The sequence below is a fragment of the Cetorhinus maximus genome, chromosome 8 (assembly GCF_964194155.1).
Source record: "Cetorhinus maximus chromosome 8, sCetMax3.hap1.1, whole genome shotgun sequence".
Lineage (NCBI taxonomy): Eukaryota > Metazoa > Chordata > Chondrichthyes > Lamniformes > Cetorhinidae > Cetorhinus > Cetorhinus maximus.
In genome coordinates, this window is record NC_135886.1 from 19,744,096 (window position 1) to 19,767,240 (window position 23,145).

Sequence of the window (23,145 nt, forward strand, 5' to 3'; positions counted from 1 at the left end):
ATGTCACACTTTCCTCACAGCAATTTTCCACAAAATGCAATGAGATGAATGTCACCAACAGTTAAAAGAAAGCCAGAGAATTAGAATAAACTGCCTGGGAACTAACATTGCCAATAATAAGGGGAGCAAGAAAAAACCATCATCTGGCCTAGTTCACATTTGTCAATACCACGGTTTGCATTTATCCAGCACTTTCAGCATAGTCTAACAACCTAACGCACATCACAGGAGTACAAATCAAAGTTGACGCTGAACCAAAGAAAGAGTCATTGGGCGGAACTTAATGCCCTTCTCCATGGCATGTTTGGTGGCTGGGGAGAGTGCTGGTCTTCCCACCTCCACTCCGATTAAATATATGGTGGGAATGTCCACTCAAGGGCCTCGTCCTGCCACCATTGGTACTAACCCAGCAATGAGGAGGGGACTCTCACCATTCAAGAGGCATGTCAAGCAAACACATGTGGGGTTGCCTGCAGGCTCCCAGGGAGGTCCTTCATTCAAAGGCACTCTGCCTGATCGAGGGACTCAGCATCAGGAAGGGAGGGTTGGGGGGGGCTACTGAGAGCCACACCCCTGCCCTTGCTGCTGACAGATCTCCCACTCTCCCCCGTGGCCATCCCACCCCCCGCTTCACTGCAATCCAGTGATGATCCTAGGCTATGGGTGGGTGTCCCACTGGCAACAGCCATCATCTCCCTGGTGGTGCTGCTGTTCAATAGAGCTGTTCGCCTCTGATTGGCCTACAGCTCTCAGCAAGCAGGACTCCCACCCCCAGGGTCTTTAAACCCAGGGAAGGCTTGCAGCTGTCCAGCTAAGTGCCTGAGTGGCACCTAATGCGGTGGGCCGTCCCTAAAAGAGGCATTGTTGCCAATCATAGTTTAAAAAGAACAAAAACAAAAACAGAATTACCTGGAAAAACTCAGCAGGTCTGGCAGCATCGGTTTAAAAAGAACGTGTGCGTGTAGTAACTGAAGGTATAGCGTCTCCTACTGTCTATCAAGATCACGTGATTATTCCTGGAGGCTCTGACCAATGAGCCCCAAGCGTGAGTAATCTGGGGGCGGGGGCGGGGGTGGGGGGGCGCTGCTGGGACCTGGTTCAAACATGTAACATCTGAAAAGCTCTTTGTAATAAAGTTAACTATTCCTTGTTGAAACCTATCCGGTACATCAAGTCATTACGGTGCATAACAGTTATTGAAATCTATAGCCAGGAACTTTCTCAGAGCTGCTCTACGTAACATCGCTGGAAGTCTGATGGAAATCTAGACTCCACATGTAAATGGGGGTGTTACAGGCAAAATTATGGCAATGGATTAGGAGCGGCTCTGGGGAAAGTCCAATTGAATACAAACTCTCACATAATATTACAGAGTGATTGGAATAAACATCTTCACCAGTGGTGAATGATGCAAAATTGATTACAGCATTTGAAAAGATACTGAATTTATAGGAATGTAAAGTAGTACAGGAAAAAGCAGGAAGAAGGGAAAGTGTAAAACCAGCTGTCAAAAGTGGTCTAAATTTTCAGTGCAGCAACCTCCTTCTGTGCTAAAATTTCCATGGTATGAATTTTTAGGATGGTGGGGTTTTGTTTCCTGCCATCCAAAGGGTCAGCGGGGAACACAACCCACCAACTCTGACTGCCCCGCAGCCAATTTACATTCCAACAAGCATTAATTAGCTGCAGACAGGACTTCCACCCCTCACCGGGAGGAAGTCCTGCCTTAGCGAGCTGGCGGCCAACAGTGATACACTGCAGTGGACAGAAAGGGAAGTTCAAGAAGACGTCGGAGACTAAGTCTGGGAACCAGAGGCCCAGGTAAGTTCAGGGGAGGGTAGGGAAGGCCTGGAGAGGCTGCAGCGGGGGGGAGGCACATGGGGATTGATCAGGTTCTCGGGAGGACAGGCCGGTGGGGAGAGAGGTCCGGAGGCCACCAGACCTTAAGGTGGTGGTGGGGGGGGACTTCAGAAGGGGCCTTCTAGTGGAGGAGCTCACCCCACCCCCTTCCCGGCCTGGATGTAACTTTGATATCTTTCGGGCTTCCCCCACAGAGATTTAATCTCCCCACCAACCTAAAAATTGAGGCTGGATGGGAAACGGCCCCCATGTGGCCATTAATTGGCCACTTAAGGGCTTCAACTGGGGAAAGGGCGGGCTTTCCATCTGAGGCCTTGCCCACCCCAGAGTAAAATCGCCGTGTGCTCGGGATGGGCAGGAACCCGGAGGGGACCCTGTCCCTTGAATTTCATGCACACCTCCCACCCCCGCCTAAAAACCCGCTAGCAGGGGAAGGTAAAATTCAGACCCATGTTTCTTAATTCTACGGTGAATTTGCCCTTCTAGAATCCCAGGTGAGCTGCCTCTGTTCAAACAACTTTCTCCAAGTAAAACAGTGGCAAATTTCTTTGATGTTCTTCCCATTTTGTTGCTGTGAATTCATTAGAAATTTCATTTGCAGTCATAAACGGATCTTCCACTGAAATGACAGTGTTTGAGCTGGTGAGCTTTAAAAAGATTCATCCTTGTAGCCTTGATTTTAAAGTATAGCTTTTTTATGAGCACCGAAAATGACCTTTTCCATTCACAACTGTTTGTTCATCAATAAGACTCATTTTGCCGCCAATACCCAAGCTGTGCCTTTTCCATACTCTCCATGTGCTATATTTAAGCTGTAATTAGAGTAAATTAGGATTCTTTCTAATCTGAATCACAAGATCCATTTGGAGAGACTACCTGTTTATTATTTTGCACAGCTTATATAGGGCTCAGTCTTACCTACGTCGGGTGGGCTGGGCGGAGAGCCAATCGCCACCTGTGATTGGCTGCGCGCCACCATTTTACACGGGCAGGCCAATTAAGGCCCTCCCGGTGTAATACGCGTTCCGTAGCGTTCAGCGCTACCTGTGCAGGCGATGGGGGGGGGGGGGGGGCGGGGAGAGAGTCGGAGCCCGCACTCTTTCACGCAACCTTGGACGGGCAGCGTTGCGAACAACTTTAATTGCTGTTTTCATGGCCATAATAGGCTGTTGACAGTCCGGTGGGCGCGCAGCCGCCTCCGGTGCACGCCCGCTGAACAGAATATCAAAATGACGCATGATGAGGTCACCCGACATCATCGCGTCATTATACACGTCAGCACGTCAAGCCCGGCACCCTCACACACACAGCAATATTCTGCCCATAATTACACAACAAAATATTGATTTTAATATTTCCTCAACTGAATATACAGGGTGAAAGAATATAACAATTATAAAATGTGTACATTATACGTGCAATAATTTTGTGTAACTGAATTAGCAAGGCCAATGCACTGGCAGGTTTGACAACAGTTTTGAAATACATTCCAGCTGGACTCACCTTCCAATTACTTCTTGCAAAGTTCTTCATAATCTGAACGCTGACAGAAGGATAGATATCACGTGTTGGACTGGTATTCGCTGCAATCCTGCCAAGAGTCAAAGAGAAACAAATTCAGCAGGTAGGTGGGTGTGTGAGATCACAAAGCATCAAATTACCATTAGGAACAAGAATCAATCGATCCTCTTTTAAATGAACATTCCTCCCACACATATGGGGCCGAATAATATGGGAGCGGTGGGAGGCAGATGGCACTCCCCTCTGCCCCCAACCCTACCCCCCACCCTGCTGCCACCCTCCCCTCCACTCCCCCCCGCCACCCCACCTCCCCTCCTCCCCCCTCCCCTCCACTCCCCCCTCCACTCCACCCCCCCACTCCACTCCATTCTCCCAACTCCCCTCCCTCCACTCCAGCCCCCCCACTTCCCCCCTCCACTCCATCCTCCCAACTCCTCCCCCTCCACTCCATCCCCCCAACTCCCCCACTCCATTCCAACCCCCCAACTCCACCCCCCCCACTCCTCCCCCTCCACTCCACCCCCCCAACTCCTCCCCCTCAACTCCACACCCCCACTCCTCCCCCTCCACACCACCCCCCCCACTCCACCCCTCCACTCCACCTCCGCAACTCCACCCCACTCCACCCCCCCACTACACTCCCCTCCCCTCCCCCCCTATCCCCCGTCCCCCCCATCCCCTCCGCTCCCCCCCCTCCCCCAGGAAACCACATTGGCATGAAGCCGACTGGCTCTGCGCCAAGCAGCCCTGCAGCAATAAAACACTGAGGGGCTCATTAACGAGGGCTGAGTGAGTCTTCTGCCCCCCATTGCCGAGACTGCAGCTGAAGAGAGGAGCCCAAGGCCTAGGGTCACCGGAGACTCAAAGTCTGGTTCTTGGGCCGGGAGGTTTTGGAAGCGTTAGGGACAGTGGGGAGGAGTGGGGGGGCGGGGGGGCGGTTTCAGAGGGGGTGTGGGTAGGAAGCAAGGGGGATTCAGTCTAAGGGGGGGGGGCGCCAAAGGGCAGCCCTCTAAGAGCAACTCTCCCTTTCCTTCTCGCCCTTTAACCATTTGAGGTAAAAAATCAGGCTTTCTGCTCCCAGCCCTGCTGCCTACGTCAAATGTATTATTATTAACAAGCCTAATTGACCTTAAATGGTCATTTTAATATGGCAGGCGGGCTGCCGATCTATGGGGGTGAACTCAGGGGTGGGTGGGGAGGTGTTGGGATGGGTGCCCATGCCATTTTATGTGCCCCCTGCAGGAAACATGCCCATTGGGGCCATGTAAAATTCAGCCCATGGCTTATTCCTAGAGACATTTTGGCAGTGCTATTTGGAGAATTGATGAAACCTCTTGGAACATTTACCATTAATTTGGTCTGAGGGCAGAGTCAGGGTTTCCACTAAATGTTGTTCACAAGCCCACTGCAAATACCTTTCCTTCCTTTAGTTTTTCAGCTGTTTCTTATCTATTTCTTTTTTTGTGTAGCCACACTACTGTCTAGATCATTGTTAAAACATCCATAAAACCTCATCACGTGCAGTATTACCACACTCAAAACCCCTGCAACAAGTTTGGTCGGAAATAAAGTAAGACAAACAAATCTGACAGTGTTGTCAGGAGGTGACACTAAAGGGAGATCATGAGGTGCCCTCCCTACACTCTTCTTCATTCTCTGCACAGCACACTTTATCCCCAGCGGTTTTACCAACTTCTAAATTCTCAAAGCCCCCACTCCTCTGTCTTCCCGGAGTGTCATCCTTCAAATAAAGTCAAAGGCCTGAATTTTCCCGTCAGTGATTTGGGGGCGGGGCCCGGTCGCCGAGGGGAAAATGGTGCGGGATGACATCAGGAGGAATCCCCGACGTCATCCTTGTCCCTTTAAATTTTTAGGAAGGTGGGCGGACAGCGAAATCAGCTGTCTGCCCGCCGACCTGCAATGGCCAATTGAGGCCATTGACAGGGTAGTTAAAGTAATTAAAGGCCCTGCCCGTCCAACCTTAAGGCTGGCGGGCAGGCCAGGAGCCCCAGTGGGCTTCTGATAATACATGAAACCTCATCCACTGGCGGGATAGGTTTCATGTCAGTTTTTTAAAACTTTAATACATTTTATGTGATATTTATTAACATGTCCCATCTCGTGTGACATTGTCACATGAGGGGGACATGTTAATAATTTTTTAATTTTTCTATTTTTAAAGTTTTTTGGACTGTCACTAATCTCCCTGAGGCAGCACTTAGTCTCAGGGAGCAGTATGCTCTTTCACGCGCATGCGCGAAACATCGCACTTTGACAGATGGGGAATCCCTCCCCCGCCCCGCACAGGAAGCGCATTGCGCTTCCTGTCGGGCAGACCACTGGGCGGGCCTTAATTGGCCCGCCCACTCAAAATGGCGGCGGGCCCCGTTTCAGTGGCGGGGGTCAGCTGTCCGCCCGCCGCTGAGCCGATGGGGCCCGCACGCCCACCGAGGGCAAAATTCTGCCCAAAATGTTTGAGGGGCTCATTGTATTTCATTAATGTGTTCTACATAGATGCTGGAGCACACCTAAGAAATACAAATCTTTGTGGAGCTTCAGGAATTCCTCACAAAATGCAGTTGATGTGAACCGTGTAGTTCTAAATTGGACCGATACCTGAACCATTGCACTTCCACACTGAATTCTTAAAACATTCTATTTAAATACTCTGCACTACCATTTTTATTTGAATGGGAAAGCCCATGATTCACATGCAGCATTGAGAGTCACAGAGCCCGCTCTAATCAATGAAAGCCTTGTGTTAATGCTCTACATTTACAGTATGTGATATTAATTTTACTGTATTCTCTTCCCTACAGTTCTTTTTCTCGCTGGCCTTTAATGAAATTAAAAGAGTTTGCGCAGGTTCAAAGCCATCATGTAATAGTTTACCATGGGTGTTGTAGAGCTTGTTCACAAGTGAAGCGCTTTGCTGGGTCCTTCTCCAGGAAGTGCCTGATAAAAGCTTTTGCTGTTTTTGGAAATGAGGAAAGAGAAATGGAAACAATGTAGTTGGTAATAAGGCAGCATCATTTTATACACTTTTAAGATCTTCCATCTCAATAATAAAGCGTATTGACAGTGTTTTGTTGTATTTCAAACCATTCTACCAATGTATTGGGAAAGACAGTTCAAGGAATAACAACTTGAGGAAAGATGGATCATTTTCTAGTATGTTAACACACTTCAGAAATCCGATCATAAGCGCTTTGATTTTTATCACGACAGAAGTGCCTGCCCCAATGGGTATGGAAATGAACAGACCAAGGAAATTCCTGCCTATCTTCCTCCAGAGCCCAGCAACATATACATACTTCTTTAAACTAAAAGGTGCAGCTGCAGGTAAATCACACTGAGGTAATTCCAGACCAAACTGGTTAAGTGGTTAAATAAATGTCCTGATTAAAATTAAATTTATTTATCAGCGAATGACATTTTATTTGCATATATTCTACAGGGCAAACAGGGATTTCATAGGGCTGTATCTTCCGGGGGGCGGGGCCCGCTCACCAACACGTAAAATGATGGGGGGGGTGACGTCGGGCATTTAGCCGAATCGGCTGCGCGCCCACCGAACTGTCAAAGGCCTATTAAGTCCATTAAAAAAGTAATTAAAGTGTTTAATGGACCTGCCCGTCTAACCTTAAGGTTGGAGGGCAGGATGGGAGCCCAAGTGGGCTTCTGAAAAAACATGAAGTCTCATCTACGGGCGGGGTGAGGTTTCATGAGGTTATTAAAATTTGTATGAAATCTCTAAATAAAAGAAATTGACATGTCCCACCTCATGTGACAGTGGCACATGAGGGGACATGTAATTTTTTTTACCCTTCTTTATTGAAACTTTCTTACCTGAGCCGATCTCCCTGAGGCAGCACTTAGCCTCAGGGAGATGAGAGCGCTCTTTCGGGCACATGCGCGAAAGAGCACACTCCCGGCTCAGGGAATTTCCCCCCTGGCCGTATAGGGAGCGCATAGCGTTTCCTGGTGGACGTCACACTGGACGGGCCTTAATTAGCCCGCCCATGTAAAATGGTGGCACGCCCCCAACCAGGGGTGCCGATTGGGAACCCACCTGCCCATGCCCGCTCCTGCACATCCCCCCCCCCCACAGTGGGAAAATGTTGCCCATATTACAGCAAAAAAAGAACAAATATTTCTGAATTTTGACATCCTTTAGTGAGATTTTAATCCTTTTATATTATTTAGATATTTTTCAGTGTATTTCAGTTCATTTCTCGATCAGCAAATAGCCCTATTACTAAGTAATTCAGTGCAGTCTCCTGGAAAGTATATAGACCCTACCACACTCCTCCATTGAAGGAGAGTGCATACTCTGTACAAACAGTTTTAAGGCTTTTTCACTTTTCCAATTACACAGGGGCTGGATTTTGCAGTCAGCAGCACTCAACCATGACCTCGAAAAGAGATCTAGCAGTCTCTGCGGCATGAATTTCCCCTTTCCTGATGGCAGTTTAAATTTGATGCCAAGTCAAAAGTATCTCCAAACGTCCAGCAGCAGTGATGACAGTAAGCAGCCAATCACATTGAAGTAATCTGACAGACAGGAAACCAGGAAGTTAAAAGCACTGATTATCCTTAATTTTTAATTTAAAATTTTAGATAGTGAAATAAATAATTATGATTAAATTAAGAAGGAAGCTAGAATATCATAAACAACCTTTTAAAAAACGGTGAATTTTTTATTGTAATGGATAAATTTGAAATTCCACAAATATGGAATTAGCTTTTCAGGGCCAATAATTATGATCTTAGCACGCTGTTAAAAGCCCAGTTATATGTCAATCAGCAATATTCTTTCTCAAGCATTTTAAAAGTGAGAATAATAGCATAAAAGTGGAAGTTTTCATCAATTAACTGATTCCTTAGGGATTGCACTCTGGGTGGCTCCTCAACAGCGTACGCTCTGAAGGAGCGTAGAATCACTGACAGCAGCTTCTGGATTTACATGTTATTCTGCGCATGTGTGGACTCTCAAAGTTGTTGCCAGTTTCAGTGGGGTAATGATGGTGAACACTGCCAGTTTCACCAACATTGCCACCATAAAATGGGATCAATAAATCTTGATTCACCTGTTCCTGTCCATTCTGTTCTCAGAACTTTGTCCTGTCCAGAAGTGATCATATCATATATGAAATATACATTGCTTTTACACTCAAATGTTTTCTAAACATGAGATGGTCAAATTCCAAAATTATTTTGAAAACAGAAATACTTTTGGTGGGTTGTTGTGCTATTCAGGTGTTTTGTGCTATTCAGGTGTTTTGATCTTATTGCATGTGTGCAGTCTGAAGAACTTTGAACAGCACACACAATATCCACAGAGAGCTCATAGTCATTTTTATATTGTTTTGCAGCAGCAGCTCTCAGAGTGAAAGTCTCATGCATCCGGTGGCAACATTAAGATAAATTTATTGGTCATTTTGAGACTGGTGACCAGTTTTCTCCAGCATCTTCCTTACTGCTGCCAAACAGCCTTCCATGTCCATCTAAATACACTGCTCTGGGGGCAGTGTTGCCCCAATGATAGTGGTATCATCATGATGCGATATCATGATGGCAGGACTTCGCATATGTCAACTAGCCAATCTACCATGCGCATGCTCGAAATAACAGACCCTACAGAGCAGCTAGTTAACATGAAGGCCAGCTGACTAGCATAAGAACAGAAGAAATAGGCGCTGGAGTAAGTCATATGATAACTTGAGTCTGTTCTGTTCTTCCATTCAATAAGATGATGGCCAATTTTCTGCTTTAATTCCACCTTCACCATACCCCTTGATACATTTTTAGACAGTCTTGGGAATCAATCTCAGTGATGAATATGCTCACGGGCTAAGCATCTGCAGTCCTCTGGGGTATTGGCTGGGAAATGCAGGAGACTCACATAGTTTACTCTTCCAAGCCCCAGGTGGCACTAGCAAAGCAGTCTGACAGTAAAACTCTCATAGGTACAGGAGAGCATTGTCAATGTATAGTGTCAGTTACACAACATACAAATGAATGTTCATGAAATTATTTAAATAAAGGTTTAACTCCTGAAACTATGGTACTGACAGAATATATCTTAACACATTGTGGATAATTTGCAAACTTCATCTTTATAGCCCCATTCAAAATATCCTTCACTGATGGGATAGGAGATCACAGTCATTCAGTGTATTAAGATATAAACATCCTTTACTTGTAGTGCTCACACACCTTGCTCAGAAACATCATCCCAGAATGGAGAGTCAAATTCATAGTCAGCCTTTAAAATTCGATCAAACAGTTTAGCCTCAGTCTCTTCATAGAAAGGAGGGTAACCACATAACCTGTAAAAATAAAAGAAAATTGTTAGTTTCAATTTTCTGTGTTATTTCCAGAAGCATGACCATGGTAGTCACAAAATATACTGTCAGTCATTGGTTATGTTGTGAAAGGAACTGTTTAATGGTTCAAAATCCAGGGGGGGAATTATAACCTAACACCGCTCCCCCTACCCACCAGCAAAAAACAGATAGGATTGGATCAGGTACCAGGTTTTACACTCCGCCCAATTTTAATTTCCACTGATTTCAATCGTGATCCAATCACAGCACCTTCCTGCTGGATATGATTGTTTAAAATACCACCTCCTATCACCTGACCCCAAGCTTAAATCTTAGTTTTATATTCTCATTTTCCGAACTGGTATCACAATGTCACACTGCACCCAACTTATAACTCAATCTACATCTACATCAGATCCGTGCTCTGGTAAACTTGTATAAACTGCATTTCTTTCTGAACATCTTGTTAGCTTTCGTTGGTACACCTAACCAGAAATCTGTCAATGAAATGCGTGTAAATTATAGAGCTGGCATACAGGAATTTCTGCAGAACCACAACATAGATTTCACAGCAAGAGGGTCAGTATTATTCCAGCTTGAAATCTCTAATATGAACGTGGTCCTAATTTTGCAGAATTATGTGACTCTATCTGAAGGAGGTGACTGAGGTTGCAGAGGCTTGTTTTCACCTTGGCTGGAACTGGAACAATTTTTTGTGACACCATTTGCTAAAAACATTATTTTCAAGGTTAAAAAGACCCTGGGTAGTTTGCTGGGTCACCTTTACATTTTGTTACAATCAGGTGAGGAGGGGTCAAATGGCTCCCCCCTTTTCCCACTCCTCGTTTGACCGCAACAGTTTTTTTTAAAGGATATGCTTGCCAATTCAGTGTGTGTTCAACTGTTTATGTGCTGTGACCATAAAAGACACAAATGAACAGGTTTCCTCGTGTCTTTTGAAAACAAAGATTTTATTGCATTTAACCACGTTTAAGAAAATAATTTTAAAAACACTCCGGCTTTCTCTCTCTTTCTCTCACACACACATTTCACACAGAAACGACTACAGGGTGGGAGAATAGATTAAGCAATGTAAAGTCCATTAAAGTTAAGGGGATATACGGTTTGTGGCTTCACTGGCTTCAGGTTGAACTTGATTGTCCTTCTGGGTCAGCATCAAGGTGGTTTAAAGATATAGACAGGTAATTTATCTGTTCTCCTGAAGATAGCAGCTGTGGTGGTGAGTTCTTCTTAAACTCTCCGGCCAGAATTTTTCCATCGGCGAGTTGGGGGCAGGGCCCGCTCGCCGACGCGAAAATGACGCGGGGTGACGTCGGGGGGAACCAATTGAGGCCATTGACAGGATAATTAAGCCAATTAAAGGCCCTGCCCGTCCAACCTTAAGGCTGGCGGACAGGCCAGGAGCCCCAGAGGGCTTCTGATAATACATGAAACCTCATCCACTGGCGGGATGAGGTTTCATGTCTGTTTTAAAAAACTTTAATAAACTTTATGTGATATTTATTAACATGTCCCATCTCGTGTGACATTGTCACATGAGGGGGACATGTTAATAATTTTTTTATTTTTCTATTTTTGAAGTTTATAAAACTTTCAGCGCTCTCCCTGAGACAGCACTTAGTCTCAGGGAGCAGTGCGCTCTTTCACGTGCATGCACGGAAGAGCGCACTTTGACAGTTGGGGGAATCTCTTCCCCCACTGCACAGGAAGCGCATAGCACTTTCCGTCGGGCGTCCTGCTGGGCGGAACTTAATTAGCCCGCCCACTCAAAATGGCGGCGGGGCCAGTTTCAGCGGCGGCGATCGGTTGCACGCCCGCCCATCAAGAGCAAAATTCTGCCCATTGTCTCCATTTTAATGGTTTTGGAATGTAGAAAGTGCAGTGATGCAAATGTGCAGCCAACTTTGACTGTGATCCCAACTCATTGGAAAGTGGCTTTAGTCTTTTCAAAAAAAATTTCAATTAGAGGTTTTTAGCCAGTAAATTAAAAATATTTTTTGATGTTAAATATGATTTCACAACGCATTTTTATGTTAGAAAAGAACATTAAAATATTCCATCAGATAAAATGAAATACAAGCTATACAGAGACAGCAAAATTGAAAACTTCAAAAGCATTGAAGTTCATATTTCTGTGTGAAACAGTATTTCTGGCAGCAGAGACGTCAGATGAACATGCACTGTACTAATTTTGTTTTACTTGTTATTTTGAGTAATCCTTTGACATCCAAATAAACTATTTTTCACAGTTAGCATAGTTCATTTTGGCTTCTTTCCATTATTGGAATTGAATAAGCATCTGAAGGGAAAAGATTTGCACGACTACGGGAAAAGGGCAGGGAGTGGATCTAACTGATATGCTCTTTCAGAGAACCAGCACAGACAGTATGGGCCGAATGGACGCCTTCTGCACCTACCCTGCCTAGTCCTGTTAGAATTTTATAGGTTTCTATGAGATCCCCCCTCATTCTTCTGAACTCCAGCGAATATAATCCTAACCGACTCAAGTTCTCCTCATATGTCAGTCCCGCCATCCCAGGAATCAGTCTGGTAAACCTTTGCTGCACTCCCTCTGTAGCAAGAACATCCTTCCTCAGATAAGGAGACCAAAGCTGCACACAATATTCTAGGTATGGTCTCATCAAGGCCCTGCATAATTGCAGCAAGACATCCCTGCTTCTGTACTCGAGTCCTCTCGCTTTGAAGGCCAACATACCATTTGCCTTCTTTACCGCCTGCTGCACAAGCATGTCCATACAGTGACCACCAGGTTGTGAATCTGAGCCTGCTGTAGATCTAGGTCCCACCAAGGTGTGTGTGTCTCTGCGCTGGTGGAGGCTGTGGGTAAGCGCTGTGACGGGTCTTCCAGGCTGCTTATTTCCAGCTCTTCAATGGAGGAGGTGTCCTCTTCGCTGGAGGTGAGGACCTGGATGTCGTCACTAAATTTGAAGGCTGCCATCACCTTTCCTTTCAGGGCCATCTGTCACCTGGAGCAGTTCTGGTCTGAAGACACAAAGTAGGCTGCGTTCTGGTGCGCTTTGAATGTGGCGCCCATTGCGAGGAAGCCTGAGGTCACGGCATGGTGGGCAAATCCGAGCCTGCCCACCAATAATCAGCATTTTTCCTGTGAATGCATTATTAATGAGGCTGGGAAGCGGACAATACGATGCAAAAAGCTGCCATTGCGGCCGGAGGGTAAAACGTTATTTTTCACATCTGCTACCACACTTAGTGCAATTCTTGGACGATTCTGCCCATTGTACCACAGCCAGCATTCTAAGAAAGATCACTGACATGTTGGTAAATAAACAAAAGGCTGGATTTTGAAAGCTCACTGTAAATGTCTGCATTTAAAGTGTATTCAGCATGTAGTTGTTGAGTCAATGATCTGTCCTGTATATCAAACAGGTTTCGTTTAGCTTAAGAAAGGTGTCAGACTTGGAAGATTTTTAGTTTCACAATTGCGACCAGTGTAATTATATTGAAGAGAAAATTAAGAGTATAATGACTTGGCAATTAAAGATCTTAGAGGCTTTAAAGCCTGTTGTATACAAGGATTGTAATTTCAATGCAGCAATTTCAAAGGCCAGCTGAGAAGATGGCTCATTTCTCTTTTGTGCACAACGTTGTTTCCTGAGGACATCAGGTCAAAACTCTTTACATATATTCAGATACTCACAGAATGTATGCAATTACTCCAATGGACCAGCAGTCAACTGCTTTGTCATATGGTTTTTGGCGAAGAACTTCAGGGGCTTGAGAGAGATAAAATGCATTAGTTCCTTTGAAGAGTTGCTTCTACTGAAACAAACAGAATGAATAGATTTCTTATAAATGAATAAGTAAGTAAGAAGTTAGCAATCATCTACAAAGGACCATAGGCATCTGTCTCCATTAGAGAGACAGAGAGACAATTGGTTATATAGCTTGAGGGCCACATTCCACAAGTATGAGGCAAGGTGAAGAGACAGACCTCTCTGAATTACCACAGCCAGTACAGGGAGTAAGCCCGCGTCATTGGCTAGTGTTTGTTATATGCATGTTTGATTAATTATAACGACAAAGTCCATTAGATAGCAATATGAAACTTGCTAATATCCAATAGACACAAGTTTAAAGAATTAAAGAATTAATGCAGGCACTAACACCTCGTTTTAAAAATCAATTGCACAGAATTTTAATTACCTTTAATTTTTTTTTTCAGTTTCTTTCCATTTTATTGCCAATTTGAATGCCCAGCTCTCCCATATCTTTGCTCATTATGAGTCTGAGATTAGACTGTTTTATAACAATATGGCAGTTATCAAAAAGTGTAATGGGGAGAGTGTTATAAGAGGTGAGTGTGACACTTAAGGAGCGTTCTACACGCAAAACATAAATAAACAAGACTTTTGTGTAATGAGAATATTGATTATGCGACTGGGAGAGCTCCAAGTATTTACTGAATCTGAGGCTGAGGGTCCATTAGCGTAAGCATTGCTATCACTCAAAAGGCATGTGCTAACTCATCTACTCATGCCATCAAATTCTGTGACTCCGCAAGTCCTGTTCTCCCTAATCATGTTATCAATATTATTCAAGTAAAGAAACAGAAATGAAACAAAATGATGCTTCAGTGCCCCCCCCCCCACCCCCCCCCCACCACCCCCCACCCCCCCCAACCCCCCACCACCCCCCACCCCCCCACCCCCCACCCCCCCACCCCCCCCCCACCCCCCCCCCCCCCCCCCCCACCCCCCACCCCCCCCCAACCCCCCACCACCCCCAACCCCCCCAACCCCCCACCCCCCCCACCCCCCCACCCCCCCCCACCCCCCCCACCCCCCCCCACCCCCCCCCACCCCCCCCAACCCCCCACCCCCCCACCCCCCCCACCACCCCCCCCAACCCCCCACCCCCCCCACCCCCCACCCACCCCCAACCCCCACACGCTGATCTGAAGATTCTAGCCCATGACTTTAGACAGGTCCCATTTTACAGTCTGTCTTATTTTAATACAATGTGCACACAGGAAGGCAATGAGGTTTTGCACAGCTCTGACTCACCAGTGTGTTTGCTGTTGGGTTATAATTGCTGTTTACCGTTCCCCAATCTTCCTCTCTATGGTGCCTAGCTGAACCCCCTACCACTATTTATAGGTGCCTCATACATAATTGCGATAACTGCCAATCGGTTCAGTTGACAACAGGTCACAGTTCAGCTAAATAAGAGAACAGGAGTCACAGTACAGGCAATTTGAATACATGGGAAAGAGACAGAGCTCACAAACAGAAGGACCACATGAGGCTCATCTTCTTCCTCTTGAGTTCTCTGCCCAAAGGCAGGTCCTTGGTGATTATTCACCAACCCATGACAAAATGCCACGATTTTTTTTACAGTGGGCAGGGACGAGGAGGCAGGCCCCGAGTCAACCTCAACTGCAGCAGGGATCGAACATCATGCTGTTGCTGTTGATCCGATCCAGACGCTAGCTGTCTAGTAAACTGAGTCTGGCTCATACATTTGTGTCATGTAAACATCTGCCTCTATAACAATAACTACACTGCAAAAGCAACTCGTTGACTGTAAAGCACCTTGAAATGTCCTCAGGACATGAGGAAATACTGCATTAGTGCAATCTTTTTTCTTTCTAAAAATGACTTAATTCTTGAGAAAAAACTAATAACAGATAGAATCTGTTAAATTTTCCAAATTTATTAAAGATTGGAGTGATGAATCCCTCAGAGTCAGCAATGAAACATTCTTATTTCATTAGGTATCACAACAGCCTATATGCAGCTACTGAAGTTTTACTACCTACTCATAAATTAATTCAATTAATAAAACATCCACACCTACCCACATAGCCTGGTGTACCACATGCTGTGGACATCACACCCATGTCCAGCATCTTAGAAAGACCAAAGTCACTGATCATAATCTTGGAGTTTTCTTCAGGGCTGTAGAACAGCAGGTTTTCAGGCTATGAGAGAAATTGTAACATTATTAATAGTATTATAATCTCTACTGTTTTAGGATCACTGCTGAGGCCACATTTTGAACATCATAATATTTATTTAGCAATATTGGATACTTCCAAAAATAAATTGATCTTGAAGGTTTGGAGAAGATTCAGAAAAGAATAAGGAATATCCCATGGACGGAATTTCACATCAGCAGGATTTTACAGTCCCCCAAAAGTCAATGGACTTTTGAATGGCCCGCTGCGACAGGGCCATAAAATTCCAGACAATGTCTTAAGATTTTATGAGGACAGGGATTGTAGAGCTATACTTGTTTCCCTGGACGAAATTCAAATTGAAAGGGGACACAATTGAGATTATTCTATGGAATTCTTTTCTATGTGACTTCTATGCTTAGCAAGAAAAGGGATGTTACTGCAGAAGAATGGAGCACTTTACATTTCAAGCACCAAGTACCAGCACCAGGCGCTCCCTGCCAGGTGTAGGAGAGTTAGATGTACAATAAAGTTCCCTCTATTTTGCCCTTCCAATGTCCCTTAGTAACTAACCTCAGAAAAAAGAAACCCCTACTATTCTGGCATTTATCCCATTTCCCACACTAGCCACCTCTGGCTGACATTGTCAATTTAGGGGCCATGATCCTTGGCCACCAGAATTTCAATTGAGAATATCCAGAAAGCACTCAATGTATGTGGAAAAACAGAGTTTCAGTTTCAAGTGGATGGTCTTTCATTCGCTCTGACAAAACTTCTGATATGCGGGGCTGAATTTTGTGGGAGTGGCAAAGGTCCCACCACCAGTGCAAAAGGGGGGGGAGGAGCTCCAGATGGCAGCAGGACCCGTGGAGGAATATTGCCGGTGGAAGCCAATTGAGTGGCTGCTGCTGTCTCAATCAGAGGGCGGCAGGTCAGCAGCCTCAGAGGCACCACCACTAACAGTGGCCATTGATGTTTCAACACAGGGTGGTGGGGTAGTGGTATTATCACTGGACTAGTAATCCTGCAACCTGGGGTAATGCTCTGAGGACCTGGGTTCGAATCCCACCATGGCAGGTGGTGAAATTTGAATTCAATAAAAATCTAGAATTAAAAGTCTGGTGATGACCATAAAAAAAACCATTGCTGATTGTTGTAAAAACGCACCCTGGTTCACTAATGCCCTTTAGGGAAGGAAATCTGCTGCCATGTGACCACAATGTGGTTGACTCTTAAATGCCCCCCTGAAGTCCAGTGAGAGATGGGGCCATCCCATGAACAAATTTTGTTTAAAAAAACCAGGGAGAGGGCACCTCAGCAGTTGGGCACCTTTGATGAAAGGTAAGTAGGGTTTGGGGAAGGCCCCAGGGACTGGGATGGGGGGTCACTGAGTGCCAACAGCATCGTTCCCACGAAGCCAGCCATTGCCCAGCTGGGGACTCTTCCAAGGACCATAGATTACCCATAGAGGAGTGCCCACCCCCCCCACCCCCCCACCGCAGAGAACCTGGTGGGAGGCTGCCAGGTTTCACTGGGTGGTCTCCCCACATGGCACAGCTTGACATGAGGGGGGAAAGGGGCCCTTAATTGGTCATCTCAGTGGTTTAATTGGGACGGCCAAACTGCCAACTTTCCTACTAATTGCAAAGTGGCATGGCAGCATTGAAGATATGAGGCACCACCACTGCCCACCCGACCAATGCCAAACTGTGCCACTTTGCAGCCTTCCTGCCTCCTAGCCCAACACAAAAGGCTGGTAAAACTTCAGCCATTAACTCTGTTTCTCTCGCCACAGATGCTACCTGATTCACTGAGTGTTTCTAGCTTTTTCTGTTATCATTTCAAATGTACAGCATCTACAGTATTTTGCCTCTGTATTGAGAATATCCAGATCTACTTCAGAAAAAACCTGTCATAGATCTTGATATCTGATCAATTAGTCCCCATGATTCAGGTCTTTAAAATACTAAGATGCACGGTGATGTAGATGCAGGCAGACTTTACTTTTTTTTAAGGGCAGCACTGGAGTACATTGAAGGTTTGCTCATTTTAAACCAATGGTAACAGAGATTAGAAGAAATGGCTTTGCAAAACTGTAATCTTTTTATATTTTATTTCCCCTTTTAAGCTTCTGCTTAGGCTGACTGGGACTCTGTTCCTGCTCTGCACTGTGAACATACAAAGACAATGCTTATGCGCAGAGGGTGTATTGTCACGGTGACAGTTTCAACTGTTAAAAAGATTATTAGCCCCCTCTGGGCATTAGTGCTCTCAATATGAAAATATTTCCATTGCAGAGCCTATCAAGAATACTCACACCAATACAAACAATCACAAAAATCTATTCAAAATTGGTCAATTGGATTAATGATGACTTGAACCAGGGTCTCATTCAGGACATATGAAATAGTCCAAATACAGGCAGATTATCATTGTCATGCAATTGTGCTTACAGGTTGTTACAATTATTTTTAAGTAGATTTCCTGCATCTCACAGATTGACCGTCAAAGTATTTTATCATTATAAGGTTTGCAAAGAATTCAAGCATCAGAAGTTTAGTTTGGACTCACCATGAGGGACAGAATGCAGTTCTGTGGATATATACTCATCCTGCAAAGACTGTGGAGCTGAAATTAGTCTTCACATGTAAAGTGAAGTGGGTTCAAAGCCAATTGGCAGCATTTACTACCTCATATCTGAGCTCACCTCACGTTCATGGTGAAGACCAGTATAATCCGCTCCATTTATATATTTATATTTGATTGCATTATGAAATGAACTGTTATCCCAAGCTCTGCAAAGAAATTTTCAAAGAATCTCATCTGAATGATTGTTCAAGCCTCCAAGAAGTGTCTCCAGCCTGCTCTATTTGAACAGCTTTAATCAAAATAATCAATATCTTGCTCGTACTGCTGCCTCTGCTTCTATATTATTAAACCTGTATGAGAATTTAGCCTGTTACAAAACTGCTTTGTCTAGTTCATATTCTCTGTCTTCTGGAGTGACATGAAATACACTGAAACTCACATCTGGGGGCAGTAAAAAGGTTCATTGATCTCCCAGAGCACGTTATTCCAGAGTACTCTGTGCATAAAGCTACATTTGTTTCGTAAGGAGCAAAAGCATGGAAATTGAAAAATACAATGCTGTACATGATATTTTCCTTTATACAAGGTCTGGACTACACAAGAATAAATATTGTAATAATTAGGTGAACAAAATTATTCTGGTAAAATTAGAGCATTATTTGTTTATGGTTGCTCTTTCAAATATTCTTGCCAGCAAAATCATGTCAATACCTTTAAGTCTCGGTGTACAACTCCATTGTCATGAAGATATTTCACAGCATTGAGTATCTGTCGAATCAGAAGGCTGGCATCTTTCTCTGTGTAAATTCCACGGTCTAGAATCCTGTCAAAAAGTTCTCCTCCTGACACACTGGAAATAAATGTGAACATGTATGTTTCATCTGACATGGAATGGAATGGAATGCACACTCACAATGAGCATGCTTGTAATTAGCAATACTTAAAACATTGTTTTATTCCTCAGCAGAATGTGCCTCAGAAGCCTCTAACCAGGTTAATTTTTTTCAATTTGCAGCAGGTACATTCCTGTGGAAATCACTGATTATGCATCACCCACAAGATTTTCCTCCAGTAAAGAACATGGTGTTGATAAAACATCCTTAACTGTGACCTCCCTTCCCCATAATTGTCAATCACAATCAGCAACGCTCTATTATGATTGTTACTACTCTAATGAGGCATGGAGTGATAGGCTCTACGAGATCTATCTGTTTGAGAACTGTGGCATTAAGACAATTTCATGATGCCACAAAGACAATTGCCAGTCATTTCCAAATGGGATTCTCCTGATTTCCAACCATAACTTCAAGGGAAACTCTAGAGAAGCCACACGATGAACATTTATGCAGTTTCCCTGGAGTTTCTGCAATCTTCTACCAAAGTTATGAAGGGAAACTGGAGATTCCCTTGGAAATTCTATACAGGTATACCTTGACCTGCACCAGTGAATCCACTTCTCATCATTGTTATTCGCAAGATTTAAAGAAAAAAAAATAGCCTTTCGCAACCACAGAATCTCCCAAAACACTTCACAGGCAAAGTATTTTTGAGGAGTAGTCATTGTGATATTGTAATAAACATGACAACCAATTTGTGCACAGCAAGCTCCCACAAACAGCAATGTGATAATAATCAGATAATCTACTTTTAGTGATGTTGGACCTCAAATGAGCACCTCACCTGAAAGACCACAGCTGATACGGCAGTGCTCCTTTAGCACTGCACTAGAGTGTCAACATAAATTTTGTGCTCCACTCTTTGGAATAGGACTTGAACCCAAAACTTTCAGACTCAAAGGCAAGAGTGCTATCCACTGAGCCATGGCTGACACAGCCTCAAAGCGGACTGTCAAAAGCCTGAATACTTTACAGCTGTTACTAACAGCTGTGGGCTTGTGCCAAAATTGGGACAGCATACTAGTCAACAACAACATGACATAGTCATACTCACTGAATCATACCTTAGAGGCAATGTCCGAGACACCATCATTACTGTCCCACGGGCAGGACAGAACCACCAGAGGTGGTGGCGTAGTGGTATATAGTCATGTGGGAGTTCCCCTGGGAGTCTTCAACATCGACGCCACACCCCACGAAGTATCATAGCATCCGGTCAAACATGGGCAAAGAAACGTCATGCTGATTAGCATGTACCGCACCCCACCCCCACCACTCCCACTCAGTTGATGAATCAGTGCTCTTCCATGTTGAACATCGCTTGGAGGAAGCACTGAGGGTGGCAAGGGCACAGAATGTACTCTAGGTGGGGGACGTCAATGTCCACCACCAAGAGTAGCTCAGTAGCACCACTACAGACCTAGCTGGCCAAGTCATAAAGAACATAGCTGCTACGCTAGGTCTGAGGCAGTGGTGAGGGAACCAACAAGTGGAAAAAACATACATGGCCTCATCCTCACCAATCTGTGTGCCACCAATCTGTCCATGACAGTATCAGTAGGATATCGCACAATCCTTGTGGAGAAAAAGTCCTGTCATTACATTGAGGATATCTTCCATCGTATTGTATGGCACGACCACCATGCTAAATGGGATAGATTTCAAACAGATCTAGCAGTTCAAGACTAGGTATCCATGAGGTGCTGGGGGCCAGCAACAGAGGCAGAATTGTACTCAACTACAATCTGTAACCTCATGGCCCAGCATATCCCCCACTCTATCATTACTATCAAGCCAGGGGATCAACCCTGGCTCAATGAAGAGTGCAGGGGGGTATGCTAGGATCAGCACCTGGCATACCTAAAAATGAGGTGTCAACCTGGTGAAGCTATAACACAGGACTACTTGCATGTCAAACAGCATAAGCAGCAAGCAATAGACAGAGCTAAGCAATTCCATAACCAACAGATCAGATCCAAGCTCTGCAGTCCTGTCACATCCAGTCATGAATGGTGATGGACAATTAAACAACTCACTGGAGGAGGAGGCTCCACAAATACCCCCATCCTCAAGGATGGGGGAGCCCAGCTCATCAGTGCAAAAGATAAGGCTGAAGAACTTGCACGAATCTTCAGCCAGAAGTGCAAAGTGGATGATCCACCTCGGCTTCCCCTGGAGGTCCCGGATGCCAGTCTTCAGCCAATTGGATTCACTTTTGGCGATATCAAGAAATAGCTGAAGGCACTGGATACTGCAAAGGCTTTGGGCCCTGACAATATTCCGGCAATAGTACTGAAGACTTCTGCTCCAGAACTTGCCACGCTCCTAGTCAAGCTGTTCCAGTACAGCTACAACACTGGCATCTACCCAGCTATGTGGAAAATTGCCCAGGTATGTCCTGTACACAAAAAGCAGGACAAATCCAACCCGGGCAATTACCGCCCCAACGGTCTACTCTCGGTCATCAGTAAAGTGATGGAAGGGATCATCAACACCGCTATGAAGTGGCATTTGCTTAACAATAACCTGCTCACTGACGCTCAGTTTTAGTTCCGCCAGGGCCATTCAACTCCTGACCTCATTACAGCCTTGATTCAAACATGGACAAAAGAGCTGAATTCCCAAGGTGAGGTGAGAGTGACTGCCCTTGACATCACAGCAGCATTTGACCGAGTGTGGCATCAAGGAGCCCTAGTAAAACTGGAATCAATGGCAATCAGAGGGAAAGCTCTCCGCTGGCCGGAGTCATACCTAGTAGAAAGGAAGATGGCTGTGATTGTTGGAGGTCAATCATCGCAATTCCAGGACATCACTGCAGGAGTTCCTTAGGGTAGTGTCCTAGGCCCAAACATCTTCAGCTGCTTCATCAATGACCTTCCTTCCATCATATGGTCAGAAGTGGGGATGTTCGCTGATGATTGCACAATATTCATCAACATTCAGATACTGAAGCAGGCCATGTCTAAATTCAACAAGGCCTGGCCAATATCCAGGCTTGGGCTGACAAGTGGCAAGTAACATTCGCGCCACACAAGGGTCAGGCAATGACCATCTCCAACAAGAGAGAATCTAACCATTGCCCCTTGACATTCAATGGCATTACCATCACTGAAACCCCCACCATCAACATCCTGGGGGTTACCATTGTCCAGAAACTGAACTGGATCAGCCATATAAATACTGTGGCTACAGCAGCAGGTCAGAGGCTAGGAATCCTGTGGCACGTAACCTCCTAACTCCCCAAAGCCTGTCCACCATCCACAAGGCACAAGCCAAGAGTGTGATGGGATACTCTTCCCTTGCCTGGATGAGTGCAGCTCTAACAACACTCAAGAAGCTTGACACCATCCAGGACAAAGCAGCCTGCTTGATTGGCAGCACATCCACAAACATTCACTCCCTCCACCACCGGCACAGTGGCAGCAGTGCATGCCATCTACAAGATACACTGCAGGAACTCACCAAGGCTCCTTAGATAGCACCTTTCAAACCCAGGACCACTACCATCTAGAAGGGCAAGGGCAGCAAACACATGGGAACACCACCGCCTAGAAGTTCCCCTTCAAACCACTCACCATCCTGACATGGAAATATATAGCCATTCCTTTACTGGGTCAAAACCCTGGAACTCACTCCCTAATAGCTCTGTGGGTGTACCTACAACACATGGACTGCAGCGGTTGAAGGCAGCTCACCACCACCTTCTCAAGGGCAATTATGGATGGGCAATAAACACTTGCCTGGCCAGCAAAGCCCACATTCTATGAACGAATAAAAAAACCTCTACCATGGAGTCATGCTTTGAATAGCCTAGCCCCAAGGTTTGGAATTCCCTCCCTAACCTCTCCACCTCTCCTCTTTTAACACGTTCCTTACTTGCCTCTTCGACCAAGCTTTTGGTCATCTATCTTATGTGGCTCGGTGTCAAATTCTGTTAAATAATGCCGTTGTGCAGTGCCATGGAACGTTTCACCAGGTTAAAGGCACGATA

The 23,145-nt window shown here is 45.2% G+C and overlaps 1 protein-coding gene across 1 annotated transcript in view; it reads right to left on the reverse strand.

The window, feature by feature from the left end:
• Positions 1 to 23,145, reverse strand: part of LOC144683497 (calcium/calmodulin-dependent protein kinase type 1B-like) — a 37,215-nt gene that overhangs the window by 8,379 nt on the left and 5,691 nt on the right. Inside the window, exons 4-9 of the mRNA XM_078546557.1 lie at positions 18,970 to 19,108; positions 15,570 to 15,693; positions 13,411 to 13,486; positions 9,601 to 9,713; positions 6,274 to 6,352; positions 3,364 to 3,451 (exon numbers count right to left, since the gene is read on the reverse strand). Of these exons, the coding sequence (XP_078402683.1) occupies positions 3,364 to 3,451; positions 6,274 to 6,352; positions 9,601 to 9,713; positions 13,411 to 13,486; positions 15,570 to 15,693; positions 18,970 to 19,108 (619 nt within the window). The remainder of the gene's footprint in view (positions 1 to 3,363; positions 3,452 to 6,273; positions 6,353 to 9,600; positions 9,714 to 13,410; positions 13,487 to 15,569; positions 15,694 to 18,969; positions 19,109 to 23,145) is intronic.